Genomic DNA, 13,337 nt, shown 5'->3' on the forward strand with positions numbered 1-13,337 from the left:
TCATTCTTTTGCTTTTGAATAAAGGGCAACTGACAGTTGCATGTTACTGAATTTACTTATTTAATATGAGCCCATTACTCTATAAAAGGGAGTCTGCCTCTGTATTCTGCAATAATCTGATAATAGTGAGTTGCACTGAATATTAGAGAATGCTTACATTTAATTAAGCAATGACCATTTGTACTCCACAGACTGAAGCTCCCTGTGGTCCTAAAGCAAAAAGGAAAGTCCTTTAGGAGATATGCCAATCTTTTTATTTCCTCCACAGTCTTCCTGGCTTTCTGTGAATGCAATTATATGAACAAATAAAAGGGCTTGACTAAATTCCCCTACGTGGCAAGCCCCTTTCTGCTGATAAAGCTACTTGTGTGTGCCATAATTAAATGAGAATCTTAATATTTAACTAAACGTAATAGGCTGTTGCTTTGCCACTTTTGTGGGGGCTGTGGCTTTGATAAAGAGCCAGGCTTTGCAGAAGCAGGGTGAACAGTCACTGAACCAATACACTACTGCTGAAAGATCTCTGAAATATATTAACTGGGAAGGGCAAGGTTTTGTCTGCCTGCCCAGCAGAGATGGGCAGTGAGAGCAGGATGATCAGGTACCAGAAAGGTTATCTGAGGAGCTGGGGTTACACGTAAATCTATCAGTGTGTCTCAAAAGGGAAATTACAGTCAGTGACACGCACAAAGTGTGGTGTGAAATGTCATGCCCTCTGTGGGTTCAAGTGGCAGAGATAATGCCCTGGATCCCCCTGGTTCACACCCAGATTGATGCCAGGGGAATGAGCACTCCCTATACCAGGATGCCCTCATCCCAGCCCTCTCCATGGGGCTCAGGAGCTTTGCCCACACATGGAGACATTTCCCACCATGTAAGACACACAACCTGAGGTGTCCCCTAAAGAGGGGCCCTTTCCCTGCCAGCTGGGAAGGATTTTTTTCTTTCTGGGGCTGGAGGAGGCTGCTTTTTCTAGAGCAGGTTCAGCAGGTAGAGCACATGGCCAGGATGAGGGGATAAAAAATCCCAGGAAGGAGGAAGGAATCCTCTATTTGTGAACCAGAGGGCCCTTGGGTCAGACACACAAGCAAAATGAAAAATTTTTGAAACGCTCCAAAAGTCAAAAACCTGCAAAAACCTGCTGCAAAACCTGACCTTGAAGGTTTGTATGGACTTTGTCCACCCTCCTGTCCCCATGGCTTTCCTTCCCATGGATTTTATCTTGCACAGCAGTACAACTTTGCCTGAAGCCCTTCATAGTCTCCTCCCCTTCCTATTTATTATGTATAATTTGGACACAGCCTTGAGGACCTCTTCACTTGAGATCTGTCTTGGCATGCTGGGTGGATGTCTGACTGGAACCTGTGGTAGTGTCCCAACACAGCAGGTCACCTTCCCACCTCCTGCAAATCAGCTGAATGTCCCTGATTTCAGGACTTTAGCTTTTTCCCAATGCAGAACTTGGAAGGGGTTCCAAAGATTTAACTGAATTAAATCTAAATTAGATCTGTGAGGTCTAGAAGAAAAACTGTTTGTAAGGAAACTTGTTTTATATATATCAAGGTGACTATAAAATGTTAAAATGCATTTTCACAAACTGCCAAAATTTTGTGATCTTGTCCTTCTTCTTTCAGAAATTTTTGAGCTGGAGGTAAATGAAAATGTGCAGCTGGCTGTAAATGACAGGCAAATGCCTAAGGTAGAATACATGGAAATCAAGATAGATGATTACAGTAAGTAGCACCTTTCTTCTCACTTATTTTTCTCTTTCACTGCTGTAGCTGTGAAATGAAACAGCCATCCTGACTAGACTGGCAGGAGGAAAAATGACTTTGACTCTCAATAAACTCACACAGTTTGCAAAGCACTCTCCTGGAATGTGCTACATAGTTTATTACAGAGGCAAAATTTGATGAGAATTCAGATGAAGAAAGGCAAAATGATAGAGTTTGATTTTCTTGTTCCTCTTAAAACTTTCTCTGAGAAGAAAAAGCCACTCTAGGAAATGACATGGTGGGGTGCCCCATTGTTGGAAGCTTTTGCCCTGAGTGTGTGTGTGTCATTTGAAATGGTTTGGAGTAGGATAATGTGTGTGCTTGCTGTGGCCCTCTCAGTGCACAATCTGAGCTGCAGTGAATGAAGATGACTCTTGCATGACTGCCCTTTGGAGTCACTCAGGATTCTTTGAAAAAGCCATGGTTTGGGAGGGTTTAAAAAAAAAACAAAAACCAAAAGCTTTATGAGGAAAGACAAAGGAGATTTCACCTGAAGTAAAGAAAGCAGAGACTTAGAGCAGTTTGCACCTGCAGCTGGTGTGTTATTTCTACCACTTCTATAATCATTCCCCACATATATATGTAAATCCCAAAGAGGGAGAGAAAAGCCTGGTGGCAAACAGCCAAAATGTAAGCCTGTCTCTGTAGTTGTACCTGAAACAACCTAAAAATACTCCTCTGGCTGTAAGCAATACCTTCCCCATATGGGGACAATCCACGTACTCAGAGATGCACAAAGGCTACCAAAAATCCCAGCCTGCACTTATGGTAGCAACTCTGGAACAAAACCCCAAAGACTCTGGGTTCGAAGTGTGGCCCATAATGTTTCCCATGCCAGAAGGAATGCATTTCTCAGGCCACCGGCAGTGAAGTGAAAGCAGCAAGCTGTGCTGGGGGCAGGTTACTGATTTCAGCCATTTCCAGGTGTTATAAAATGTGAAGCAAAGGCTGAGAGATGGTTGCCATTCGGAAAGGATAACAATGGCCCTAAAATGTTCTGTGTGCCACATGGGCATAAGGAATATAAACCAGTGCATGAAATAACAGGAACAGACGTGCACTTCCGAGTTTTATGGACAGGAAAGCATGGATAAAGAACCTGTATTTCCCCCATGAGCCAGCTCATGTGAGACTGGCAGTTTATTAGGGATAACTCATCTTGATACTAAATTTTTTTAATGCAGGCCTCATTGCAATTCTTCTCATTTAACCACAAATATACTTGTGTGTAATAAATACAAACTGGCCATTCTGCTGTGCCACCCCTGTGTTTCCAAAGCTTTGGGCTGAGCAGCCTTGGGAACACTGCACGTAGCACTTTGTAATATTTAAAATCAAGCCATGGCCTTTTTGGCTGTCCCTGGGCCATTGATCCAATTTGCAGCTATTAGCATTCAGATGGAATAACTAATTAGGCAGAGTGTCAGGCAACGATTGCAAAGCAAACCACTTAAACCGTGCTGCTAATCTGTGTATTAATCTACTGAAAATGCTCCTAATACCGATTTAATTGCTGAGCCTTTGCTAATCTAGATTGTAGTTAACATTTCAAAAATAAATGTGCTGTCGTTGATGCAGAGAGGATTTTTATGAAGGCAGTTTTGGCTGCTGATACAAAGCCACAAAATGACATTCAGTTAAAAGAAGCTTTATTGATAACATCCCTCCTTTACATTGGTTCTGTACCAGTATAACTTGGGCTTCAGCACCTTTGCCTCCTGTTTGCAACAAAATTTAAGCCTTTGGAAGTTGAGATTAAAATACTTGTTTCTCCCTCTGTCTTCATACCACTATAGCAAAATAATTCTCTTTCTCTCCCCCAGCCACCATACTTAATTGGGTTTTAAATTACCATTTTCATTGCCAATTTTCCTCCTTCTCTGCTGCCCTGAAATATTGATTTCTGTCCCAGTCACTCATCCAGCTGCCAAAAAAGGAAAATTGTAGCTATTGACAGATGTTAATTGAATGCTGTAAAAGTGATGCATGACTGAGCAGCTCGCACTGTACTCCCCATTTACATTTCTTGTCACCTCAGCTATCACAATATGGGTCTTTTCTTTGGCAACATCTGTGTTTCTAAGGTGATATTTGCCACAGCCTCTGAAGAAATGCCATTTTGCTCCTGCTTATCTGTGGCCAGAACACCAGAAAAATCTATTGGAATCATGTCAGCATTTCCACATTGAAGATATGTTGCTATTTGTTCCTTTTTGCTTAGGATTGCCAATGCAGATCTTAAAGCCAGCAACCTTTGCAGACACCGCTCACTACCCCTTGCTGTTGGTTGTGTAAGTTCTCTCTTGTCCTTTCTTTCTGTTCACATTATCAGGGCAGCTTGCAAACCTTGGCCATGATCAGAAACCTTTAAGATATGTTTTGTGCAAGGAATGTCAGAGTCCAGCACACTGGTTCCTGCCCCATCTCACTTCACAGCTGGGAAAGGCCAGATGTACATCCCTTCTTTCCCATGTCTGAGCCAAGGTTTTCAGATCTCAGAAGGGCACCCTGTTGAAATCCTGCAGAATAAATTTGGAATTTTGTGAAGGCATTTCATGCACACTTCAATCACTTGTGGGGCAGAAATGGGAGAAGGAGGAATACAAGATGTATTTTGGCTTCCTGTCCCAGTGCTTAGGGCACCCACCTTGTGATTAACAGGTAATTTTAGAGTGGAATTCAGTCAGCCTTACTACAGCTTAAATTTTAGGTGCCCTCATGCAGAAATCATTCCCTTTTAAGTGCTGGTGTTCGCTGAAGTGACAGTAAGGAGAGAGCTGGAAACCTTTGAATATCTCCACAAAGTTAGCATTTATATTAAATATAATATTAGGAGGTAGGTTTTCCTCCTGGCAGGCAGAGCAGATGGGTATTTCTTTATGCAACATTTAGTAACAATAACACACATTACTGAGTGGGGTTTTTTTGGCAATTTGGAAAGAAACTGCGGGAGGGAATTCACTGACCTTGGAAGAACCTGTTTGGCCCTGGCTGCATCCCAGTGCATCACTTGCTGCCTGCCAGGGAACACGCCATGAGAGAAAAGCCTCGTTCAGGAGGGATGAATGCCTGGTGAATGCCCGTGCCACCCTGCACAACTCTCCATGAAGGACAAAGCCACTGCAGGGAGCGTGTCGTTAAATCGTTAAATTACTGCAGAGAAAACGCGCTTCATTACCAAAGTGCTCGAGGAAGATTGGCTCTCATCAAGCACCCAGCACTTGATTAGGCTGCCCCTGGAGCTGGGTGGGCCAGGGTCTCACTTGGATAAATGCAAATGACTGGAGTCACATGTGCATTAAAGTCCTGCAGTGAAGTGCCTGATGTATCTGAGAAACCCAAAAATGACAAAAAAGTGGATAAAAATGCCAGTGGATTTACAGTAGTCCCAGCCTAAAATTATGAATTGAAGTCATCATCATCATCATCATCATAATCCCTTGTTTTTTCTGAGTTGCCTGGCTGAAGTAGGGTCTGTATCTCTCAATACAGTTCCCCTGTACAGGATCAGACCCTAAGCAGAAGGGTGGAGAGGAGGTCTTGCCCACTCCTTTCCCCTTCTCAATTTTGAGCCAAACTGGGCATTATTAAGCTGTTTTTTATAACTTCAGAGGAGTCCTTTCCCTCTGTAGTTGTGTGAAGCAGTAATGACAGAACCACTTCAGCAGAAATTTAAAAAGAGCTTTGAGGAATGAAGAAAACAGACATTAGACCAGGCATAATAAAAGGAAAACTCAACTGATACCTGGTTACTCACAGGAGCAATCCTGACCAGTTAGAGACGTGCTTGCAGGTGTGGTTCAGCTTAGAGGTGTCGGAACCCAGGACATTCCTCTGTCTGCCCTGGATGATTTGAGACACTGGCATGGGGATCAGAGACATTGGCATGGAGTCAAAAACACCTGTGCCTTTGATTTTAGCCCATGGGGGAAATTACCAGCTTTGTGTGAAGATTTACAAGCCACAAGAGTTTGAGTAGAATGATAGTTAATTTGTCACAGGGTGAAAAAGTAGAATTTTGGGGTTTTAGAATGGGGGTTCAAGAGGCAAGATGGAGGAATCTGGGCATGTCCTGTCCTTTCTTCTCCTTTTCTTGTCCTCCATCTTCTGCTGTGATGGTGGCACTTTTGGATTGGTTGAGAGTAGAGACAGACAGTCTAACATAGGTGATAAGTATTGGAAAATTATTGTAAATAAAGTACACATAGTTCTTAGTATAAAATGTTAACACCACCCCAAGGGAGGACAGTGTGCTGCAACCCAACCTGCTAGACAGATCTCAACAGGTCAGGGAAAGAATGTTATAGATAAGGAAAAATAAACAACCTTAAAAAGGAGAACCAATGAATCTCGACTTCTTCTTTGGTTGAGGGGCTGGGAGAAAAAAGACTTTCTGCTACCTCAGGGTCATCTCAACCTCTGAATCTCAGCACAGAGGCTGCTGTGCACAGAGGGAGGCAGATCCAACCCACAGCTTCCACCCAGCCTCAAAACCCACCCCACACAAACATCCTCCTGCACACCGTCCTTGCAGAAACCTGTGTTCCCTTACCCTGCCCAACGGGGCTGTGAGTGCCCATCCCACGGCAATCCCGCAGCCCTGGGGAGGGCGTTTGGTGCCGTTGCCTTTCCTTGATGCCCGTTTCTGTTCCAGAGATGGCACCCCTGGCAGCCAGATCGTCACGGAGAGGTTCGAGGTGACGTGGGAGAGCGTCATGGTCAGCTCCCACAACGCCATCGTGCTCAAGTTCGACGGCCGCGGCAGCGGCTTCCAGGGCGCCAAGCTACTGCACGAGGTCAAGAGGAGGCTGGGCCTTCTGGAAGAGAAGGATCAGCTGGAAGCTGTCCGGTGAATGGCACTGTTATTGAAGGAATTAATTCTTTATGATAATTAACCCAAGGCTCATTAGTTCTTGTTGCTTTAATGGTGTGTAGGGTAGAGCAGGGAGGTGGGAGGGAGGGACGATGTTCTACAATCACAACTGCACGTGAGAGGGAGCTCATGTCAACCAGAGCAGAGGGAGAAAAACAAGCCTGAAACAGAGCTAAATTAGAGCACACTTATCTGTATCACATGTTCAAAGCCTATTTATTTTTAGCTCTGTACAGTCATACAGCTACAAACAAGTAAGCTTGGATATCTGTTCCTACATTAATCTTCTGCTTGCTTGGTAGTTGGAAAAAATCCATCTTTAAATCCTTAAACTTTTTAAACAGAATAACCAGGGCAAAACCCTAAATGTCAAGTCCTGTCATATTGTTAGATTTATTCTGCACATAATCATGTTAAAACCGCTATCAGAGTATTGCAATAGCTGTGCAATAGCTTATTATGGCCTCCAGAAGTAGCGCAAGTTATTTGTTGCCACTGCTTGGTCAAATCCAATACATGAGGTTGGAAGATTAAATCAGAGAGATCCATGTGAAAGCAGCTTGGCGTGATTTAGATTGTCTGCGTCAAGGGGAAAGGGCTTTAAACTAAAAAGGGGGAGGTTTAGATTAGATATTGGGAAGAAATTCTTAACTGAGAGGGTGTGAGGACTGGCACAGGCTGCCCAGAGAAGCTGTGGATGGCCCATCCCTGTCCAAGGCCAGCTTGGATGGGGCTTGAAGTGACCTGGGATAGTCGAAGGTGTCCCAGCCCAGGGCAGAGAAGTTAGAACTGGATGAGCTTTAAGGTCCCCTTCAACTCAAACTATTCTATGATTTTTTTCTGGGGCTAGTTTAATTTAAAGCTGATTAAAATCACACTGGTTTTGCTCTTGAAGGGAAAAATATTTTTAACCCACTGCTTTTCCTCTCTCATGTTCCAGGACAATGCTGCAGGAGCATTTCATTGATAAAACGAGAGTCGGTGTGTTTGGCAAGGTAATGTTTTGCCATTGCTCCTCCGTGCTGTCCCAGCTGGCTGATATGACTAAACAGCTGAGTTAAACCCTGACTTATTGAATGTATCTGTGGTGATTTTTTTATTATTATTTGGTTTTGGGATAGACTGCACCTTACTCAGTGATGTTAAAGGTGGAGGCTTTCATTTCACCAATGTACTCATCAACGACTCCTTTTAAATTGACTTCCAAGTGCAAAAAGTGACTGTTGCTCAGAAAACCTCATCAGATAGTTCATTTTTTTTCCCCCATTGCAAACTTTCATTTTCACCTTGTCTCCTAAAGCCTGTGGGAATGTGGGTACATCTAACTCATGTGTACAACAACCCTGTGGATTTCTGAGGCTGATTTGCTGTGTGTGCCTGGCTGGAAAACAGCCCCTGTAAAGTACACACAGCTTGAGATGAGAGTGGGACTGTGAGCAGAAATTATTTACTTGGGAGGCAAGGGCTTGGAGTGGGTGGTGAGAGCTGCAGGTAGAGCAGCATCTCTGCAGGGAATTGTTAACAGGCTGGCAGCAGAAGCTGAAATTGTGATGCTCATTTTAAGTAGAGAAAGTCTGTAAGAGAAAGTAAACATTTTGGAGAGGTAACAGATCTGGTTAGAGCTACAGCCATAAAGTGAGATGGAAAAGGCCAGCTCTTGGGCACACAACCCTCCTGCCTCAGGAGGGTGCCAGCCACATCACCAGGAAGATGTCCTTGGTTTGTGTTTCTCCAGTGCAAGGTGTTAAAGGTTCTGTAGTGGCCAAGCATTTGCTGCAAGGTCTCAGCTGCCCTGTTTCTGTACCTAAAAACAGCAGTGCCTCCCAGCAGGGTCACTGATGCCCCTGTCCTGTTTCTGTTCCAGGATTATGGTGGTTACCTCAGCACTTACATGCTTCCAGCTGGTGAAGACAACCAGGTGTTCGCCTGTGGAGCTGCTCTTTCCCCAGTGACAGACTTCAGACTATATGGTAAATCCCATTCCTCAGCCCACAGACCCTCCTGCTGACCACAAGTGATGTTTCTTCCCTATCCTTTCCCACTTGCCATTTTTCTTTTCCAAGATCTTGCTTATTTTATATTCTGTGTCTTTTTAGGAGGAGCCATTAACCCTTTTTCCCCTAAACTAACATTTAGCTGGCACAAGTGGGACCAGCCATGGTAGTCAGAGCAATCAAATCACTTTATTACTCCTTTTAAGTAAAGGAGAATTGTCTTCAAACCCCTTCAGCCTTTGCCACCAACCACCCCCCCCTGCCCTGAACATGCTTCCTTCCTGCCTGAAGCACCCATCCATGCAAGCTGAGGTCCAGTCTGCCTGGCCCATCCTGCCTCTGACCGCAGCACTGCCCTGCCCATGGTGGTCCTTTCTCTCAAGGATAGCAGTTCCCTTTGCACTTAGTGCCAGTGAAAATCTGGGGGCTGCCAGGGAAGTCAGTGGTGTTCAGCCAGACTTCAGGAGCTGTGCACTTATCCCTGAGGTCAAAGGAAACTTGCTGCTGATGGAGAAGGCCTGTGTGAAGGGAGAAAGGGAAACAACCTCAGTTGCATTAACAAAGAAAAAAAAAAGGTTTTTCTGTGACTTATTTAGAGACCAGAAGTACATGGTGACAATGACAGACTGTGGTATCACACATATCCTTAGTGCATTTTCAAAAACTTTTAGAAATGCATCCTCTATAATTGAGGCCATGTTAGGAAATATGGTTTTTAGCATTTGCCATATTTGACTCAGAAGCACCAGTGTATTCATGACTGAAAGTGATATTTTCTTTTTTTCTCTTCAAGCTTCAGCCTTTTCTGAAAGATACTTGGGCTTGCACGGGGTTGATAACAGAGCATACGAGGTAACTGCATGGACACTGCATTTCCCTGATAAAATGTGAACTGGGTCTGAACCCTCCCTCCATGTGCTCTCCTTTGAGGAGGAAGCAAGGTTATGCAAGAGGGACTCACTAGTGGAGCTCTGAAGGTGTCCTTCAGCCTGTTTACTGCTTTTCTTGTCTTAATAGTAATCATGGATAAAGTTTTTATTGATTAGCCCTTGTGTCTGCCTCTATAAATTGGGTAAATACAGTTTTAGAGATTGAAGGAGCTGAGTGACTCAAATGTGCCCAAGGGGACACACTGTCATGACCTCCTGGAAAGTTCTTGCCAATGGTCTTGCCACTTTGATTCTCTCAGAGGTAAACAAATTCAAGTGAAACTCAGCTTGACTTTCTCAAACTTTGTGATATTTCAGATAGGCAGAACTCTGCTCCAGAACTGAGCAGGACATGGAAAAGAAAATACAGCACCAGTTAATAAAGACACTGCTTAATACACATCATGAGATCAGTTGGATCCTGTGCTGAAATTACTTGGAGACAAAACCTGATAAAGAATAGTCACACAAACAAAATTAGTTATAGAGAGAATCTAGTTCAGCTTCTAAGCCGTGTCTCCAGCTAGAAGACATGAAGGTAGCAAAGGTCTGGCACTGTTCTCACAGAGAAAGCAAATACCACCACTTCCCTCACAAGGGAAGATTTATCCTGGCTACCTAAACTCTGAGCTCATTGTCTCTCAAATTTTGCACTCACAATCTCTACATTAGTGCAGATGCTTTTTGTTCTTTTAGAAATTGTATTTATATTCCCTTGTGCATCTGAAAGACAGCTGAGGACAAAGGTGTTCTCAACAGTGGACGCTTGAGTTTCATGTCAGATCATACCCCAAGCTGCCAGAACTTATTGAGGTTGGCTTTCAAAATACACCAAAGACCCTCCAGATCCATGAAGTGTTATTAGGCATAGGCACCTGGGCACACTTTTCATCAGTTTTTTATTCCCTTTGATATTTTCCATGTATTCTACAGTTCAGGCTTTTATTGAACATTATCAGAACAGGGGAGGGTCTCTGACATGTTCCTGCTGCTGACACTGCCCTGCCAGCACAGGGTGGGGGTCTATTTTATCTCTAGATTTATATAAGTAGCCAGTAGAATATGCTTGTTATCCTGGGGATAAAACATTAAATGGAAATAAGCACTTCTATTGCCTCCATATAAATTGCTAATTTCTAACAAGTTTTTAAATCTTATTTCAACCTTTACCTTCACAGATCAGCAAATTATCACACAGAGTCTCATTACTAAAGGACCAGACATTTTTGATCATTCATGCTACTGCTGATGGTAAGTTAGCCCATCATTTGAGCTCATTATATGTTTGTGATAGCTTTGATTTTTGTTAATTAAATTTGTCTCTTTAATGATTACAATCTGTTTTTACAGAAAAAATCCATTTTCAGCATACTACAGACCTTATCACACACCTAATTAGGGCAAAGGCTAATTACAGCTTGCAGGTACAGTATATGTTTCTTTTTTTCTATTTGAACAGTTATTTCCCTTTTTGAACTCAAGTTGCTGTTATGAAGCAAGGTTTGAAAAACCATTTGCAAACTCAGCCTGGCAGTAAAAGTAGCACCAACATATAACATGTTTCTACTAGTCCCATGCTTATGTGACATCAGTGTTTTGGTCTGGACACTTGTAGAACAATTATTGAATTACAGTAAATTAGCTTGTGAGAGACATTTCCCTAAGGAATTCATGCATGTTAACTTTCTTTGGGAACCAAAATCCAAATGAATTTCAAGGAAACAGGGTTTTAAATTAAATCAACCAGAAAAGTTACAGATATATGTCACCTAAATCTGACATCCCACTGGGAATGGCACAGCTCCACTTTCCACCAAATCATATCTCTGTTTTGCTGAATGCTCCATGTCTAAGCCATTAAGTCTTTCAAAATCAACCCACCCCAGCATCCCTGCCTGGACAACCCATTATGATCCTTTTGCATTTCTTCAAGTTACCTGCTCCATTTAAATGAAAAGTCGGGTTTAAACTATTTAATTTCTCGCTTCACTTTTTTTTTTTTTCAATTTAAATACTTCTCCAGCAATACTTATTAATTTTTGAACTTAATGACATTTTTGCTTTAGAGCCCTCATTTTAGTCAGTATAACCTAATGCCATTTCTCTCCAAAACTGAGTGTTTTTTGGTTTTCACAAGGAAAGTGTAGACTGAACCTGTTCAGAACAGAATTAAATGGAAAACCCTCCACCTCAAAAAAAGTTCCTTGTGAAGGAAGATGCAGGTCTGAACTCAGAGCACTGTGGTGCCCAAATTACCCTGGGCTCATGAGCATCCATGGGAAGCTCTACAATGCTGAGGAGATGCAGTGGGTTTGCAGCTCAAGCTGCAGGTGTGGGTGGTCAGTCCTGAGACTTCCAGCTCTAAAAGGTGTGTATTTACCTGTTTCTTTGCAGATTTACCCTGATCAAAGCCATTACTTCAGCAATGCAGCATTTGAGCAGCACTTGTACCAGTCCATTGTCAACTTCTTTGTGGAGTGTTTCCAGGTTCCAGACAAACTCCCACTGGCCCCACTGAAAGAGGAGGAGGAGGATGATTAACCCTACTTGTCCGTGCCAAGCACAAGGCAAATCTCTCTGACAATATGCAACTGGATCATTTTCCTGAAGAAAGAGATGTTGTTAGCATGTATTTAAAAAAAAAAAAAAAAAAAAAAAAAACAAACTGAAAGCAGCTCCTCTGCTTTACTTGACAGCAACTCCTTCCTAAATGGAAGAACATTAAGCATGGTGAACTCAGCAGAAACTGCTGTCTGAAATAAATCCATCACAACCAACATCTTCTTTTTCTTTAGTTCGGTTTTTTTCTTTTTTTCTTCCTTTTTTTTTCTTCTTTTTTTTTTTTTTCGTTTGCCACGAAATTACTTCTAGAGTGAAAATGGTAACACATTGAACTTGAAGGAACACCCCAAGAAACCGCTTTGAGGACTGGAAGATTTGATGTCTCTTTGCAGTCAAGCAGTAGCAGTGAAATCCATCATCCACATTAAGGTTGCTATAGTTAGCATCACGCTGTGTCAGAACAAAAAAATCTACTCTAATACACGGAGAAGATTATAGCACAATTATTTTGAAGGATACAGATTCATACACTTGCCTGCTCTTTTCCTTCTCCAGGAGGTTTGTCGTTGCTACAGGATACACAAACCCAGTTGTGCAAAATATCACTACAGCTACACCGATCTTTACCTCCCTGCAATTATTTGTTAATTCTGTATGGCTTTTACTTCTGTTGTTCATTGGGTCTCATGCTTACTTTATTAGCTTCTCAGCTTGTTCTGGATGGGGAAAAAACATAAAACAAATTAACCAACTCAATTTAGACCTCAGGGGTCTAATGAGGCAGTGGGACTTGAGCTACCCAGATATTAAAAGATCTATTGGAATAAAGCAGAGAAAAACTCACTCTTGAGTTCCCAAAATAGCTCCTGCCAGCAAGATTGAATATTTTCTTTGGCAGCCTTGAAAAATATGCACATAAATAAGCTAAATCAGCTTACATTGAGATATTTTTTATTGCAATGTAGAAAAATATGCGACAGTCATGATTATTCTTTCTTACAGTTGGAACAAATGGTTGGTAACCTGCTAGGGAATAGCTAGGTGAGGTATGGTACAGGAATTTGTACCAGAGACTTCACCCATCATCTTATAAAGCCATTTAAACAGAGACAATGTGCAGAGATTTATTGCACATGCTGTCTGTGGCTTAGTTTTATTCCAGGTCAATGATTAGCATATTCCAAACACATTTAATTGTCTCTTC

At 42.5% G+C, this 13,337-nt stretch overlaps 1 protein-coding gene across 1 annotated transcript in view; it reads left to right on the forward strand.

Moving 5' to 3' along the window:
* Positions 1–12,112, forward strand: part of DPP6 (dipeptidyl peptidase like 6) — a 395,169-nt gene extending 383,057 nt beyond the window's left edge. The window contains exons 18-26 of the mRNA XM_041487906.1: positions 1,635–1,733; positions 3,997–4,066; positions 6,430–6,624; positions 7,589–7,643; positions 8,513–8,618; positions 9,436–9,494; positions 10,750–10,822; positions 10,922–10,995; positions 11,966–12,112. Coding sequence (XP_041343840.1) covers positions 1,635–1,733; positions 3,997–4,066; positions 6,430–6,624; positions 7,589–7,643; positions 8,513–8,618; positions 9,436–9,494; positions 10,750–10,822; positions 10,922–10,995; positions 11,966–12,112 — 878 coding nt within the window. The remainder of the gene's footprint in view (positions 1–1,634; positions 1,734–3,996; positions 4,067–6,429; positions 6,625–7,588; positions 7,644–8,512; positions 8,619–9,435; positions 9,495–10,749; positions 10,823–10,921; positions 10,996–11,965) is intronic.
* Positions 12,113–13,337: the final 1,225 nt, after the last annotated feature.

The sequence above is a fragment of the Pyrgilauda ruficollis genome, unplaced genomic scaffold, assembly GCF_017590135.1.
Source record: "Pyrgilauda ruficollis isolate IOZ18807 unplaced genomic scaffold, ASM1759013v1 scaffold12, whole genome shotgun sequence".
Taxonomy (NCBI): Eukaryota; Metazoa; Chordata; class Aves; order Passeriformes; family Passeridae; genus Pyrgilauda; species Pyrgilauda ruficollis.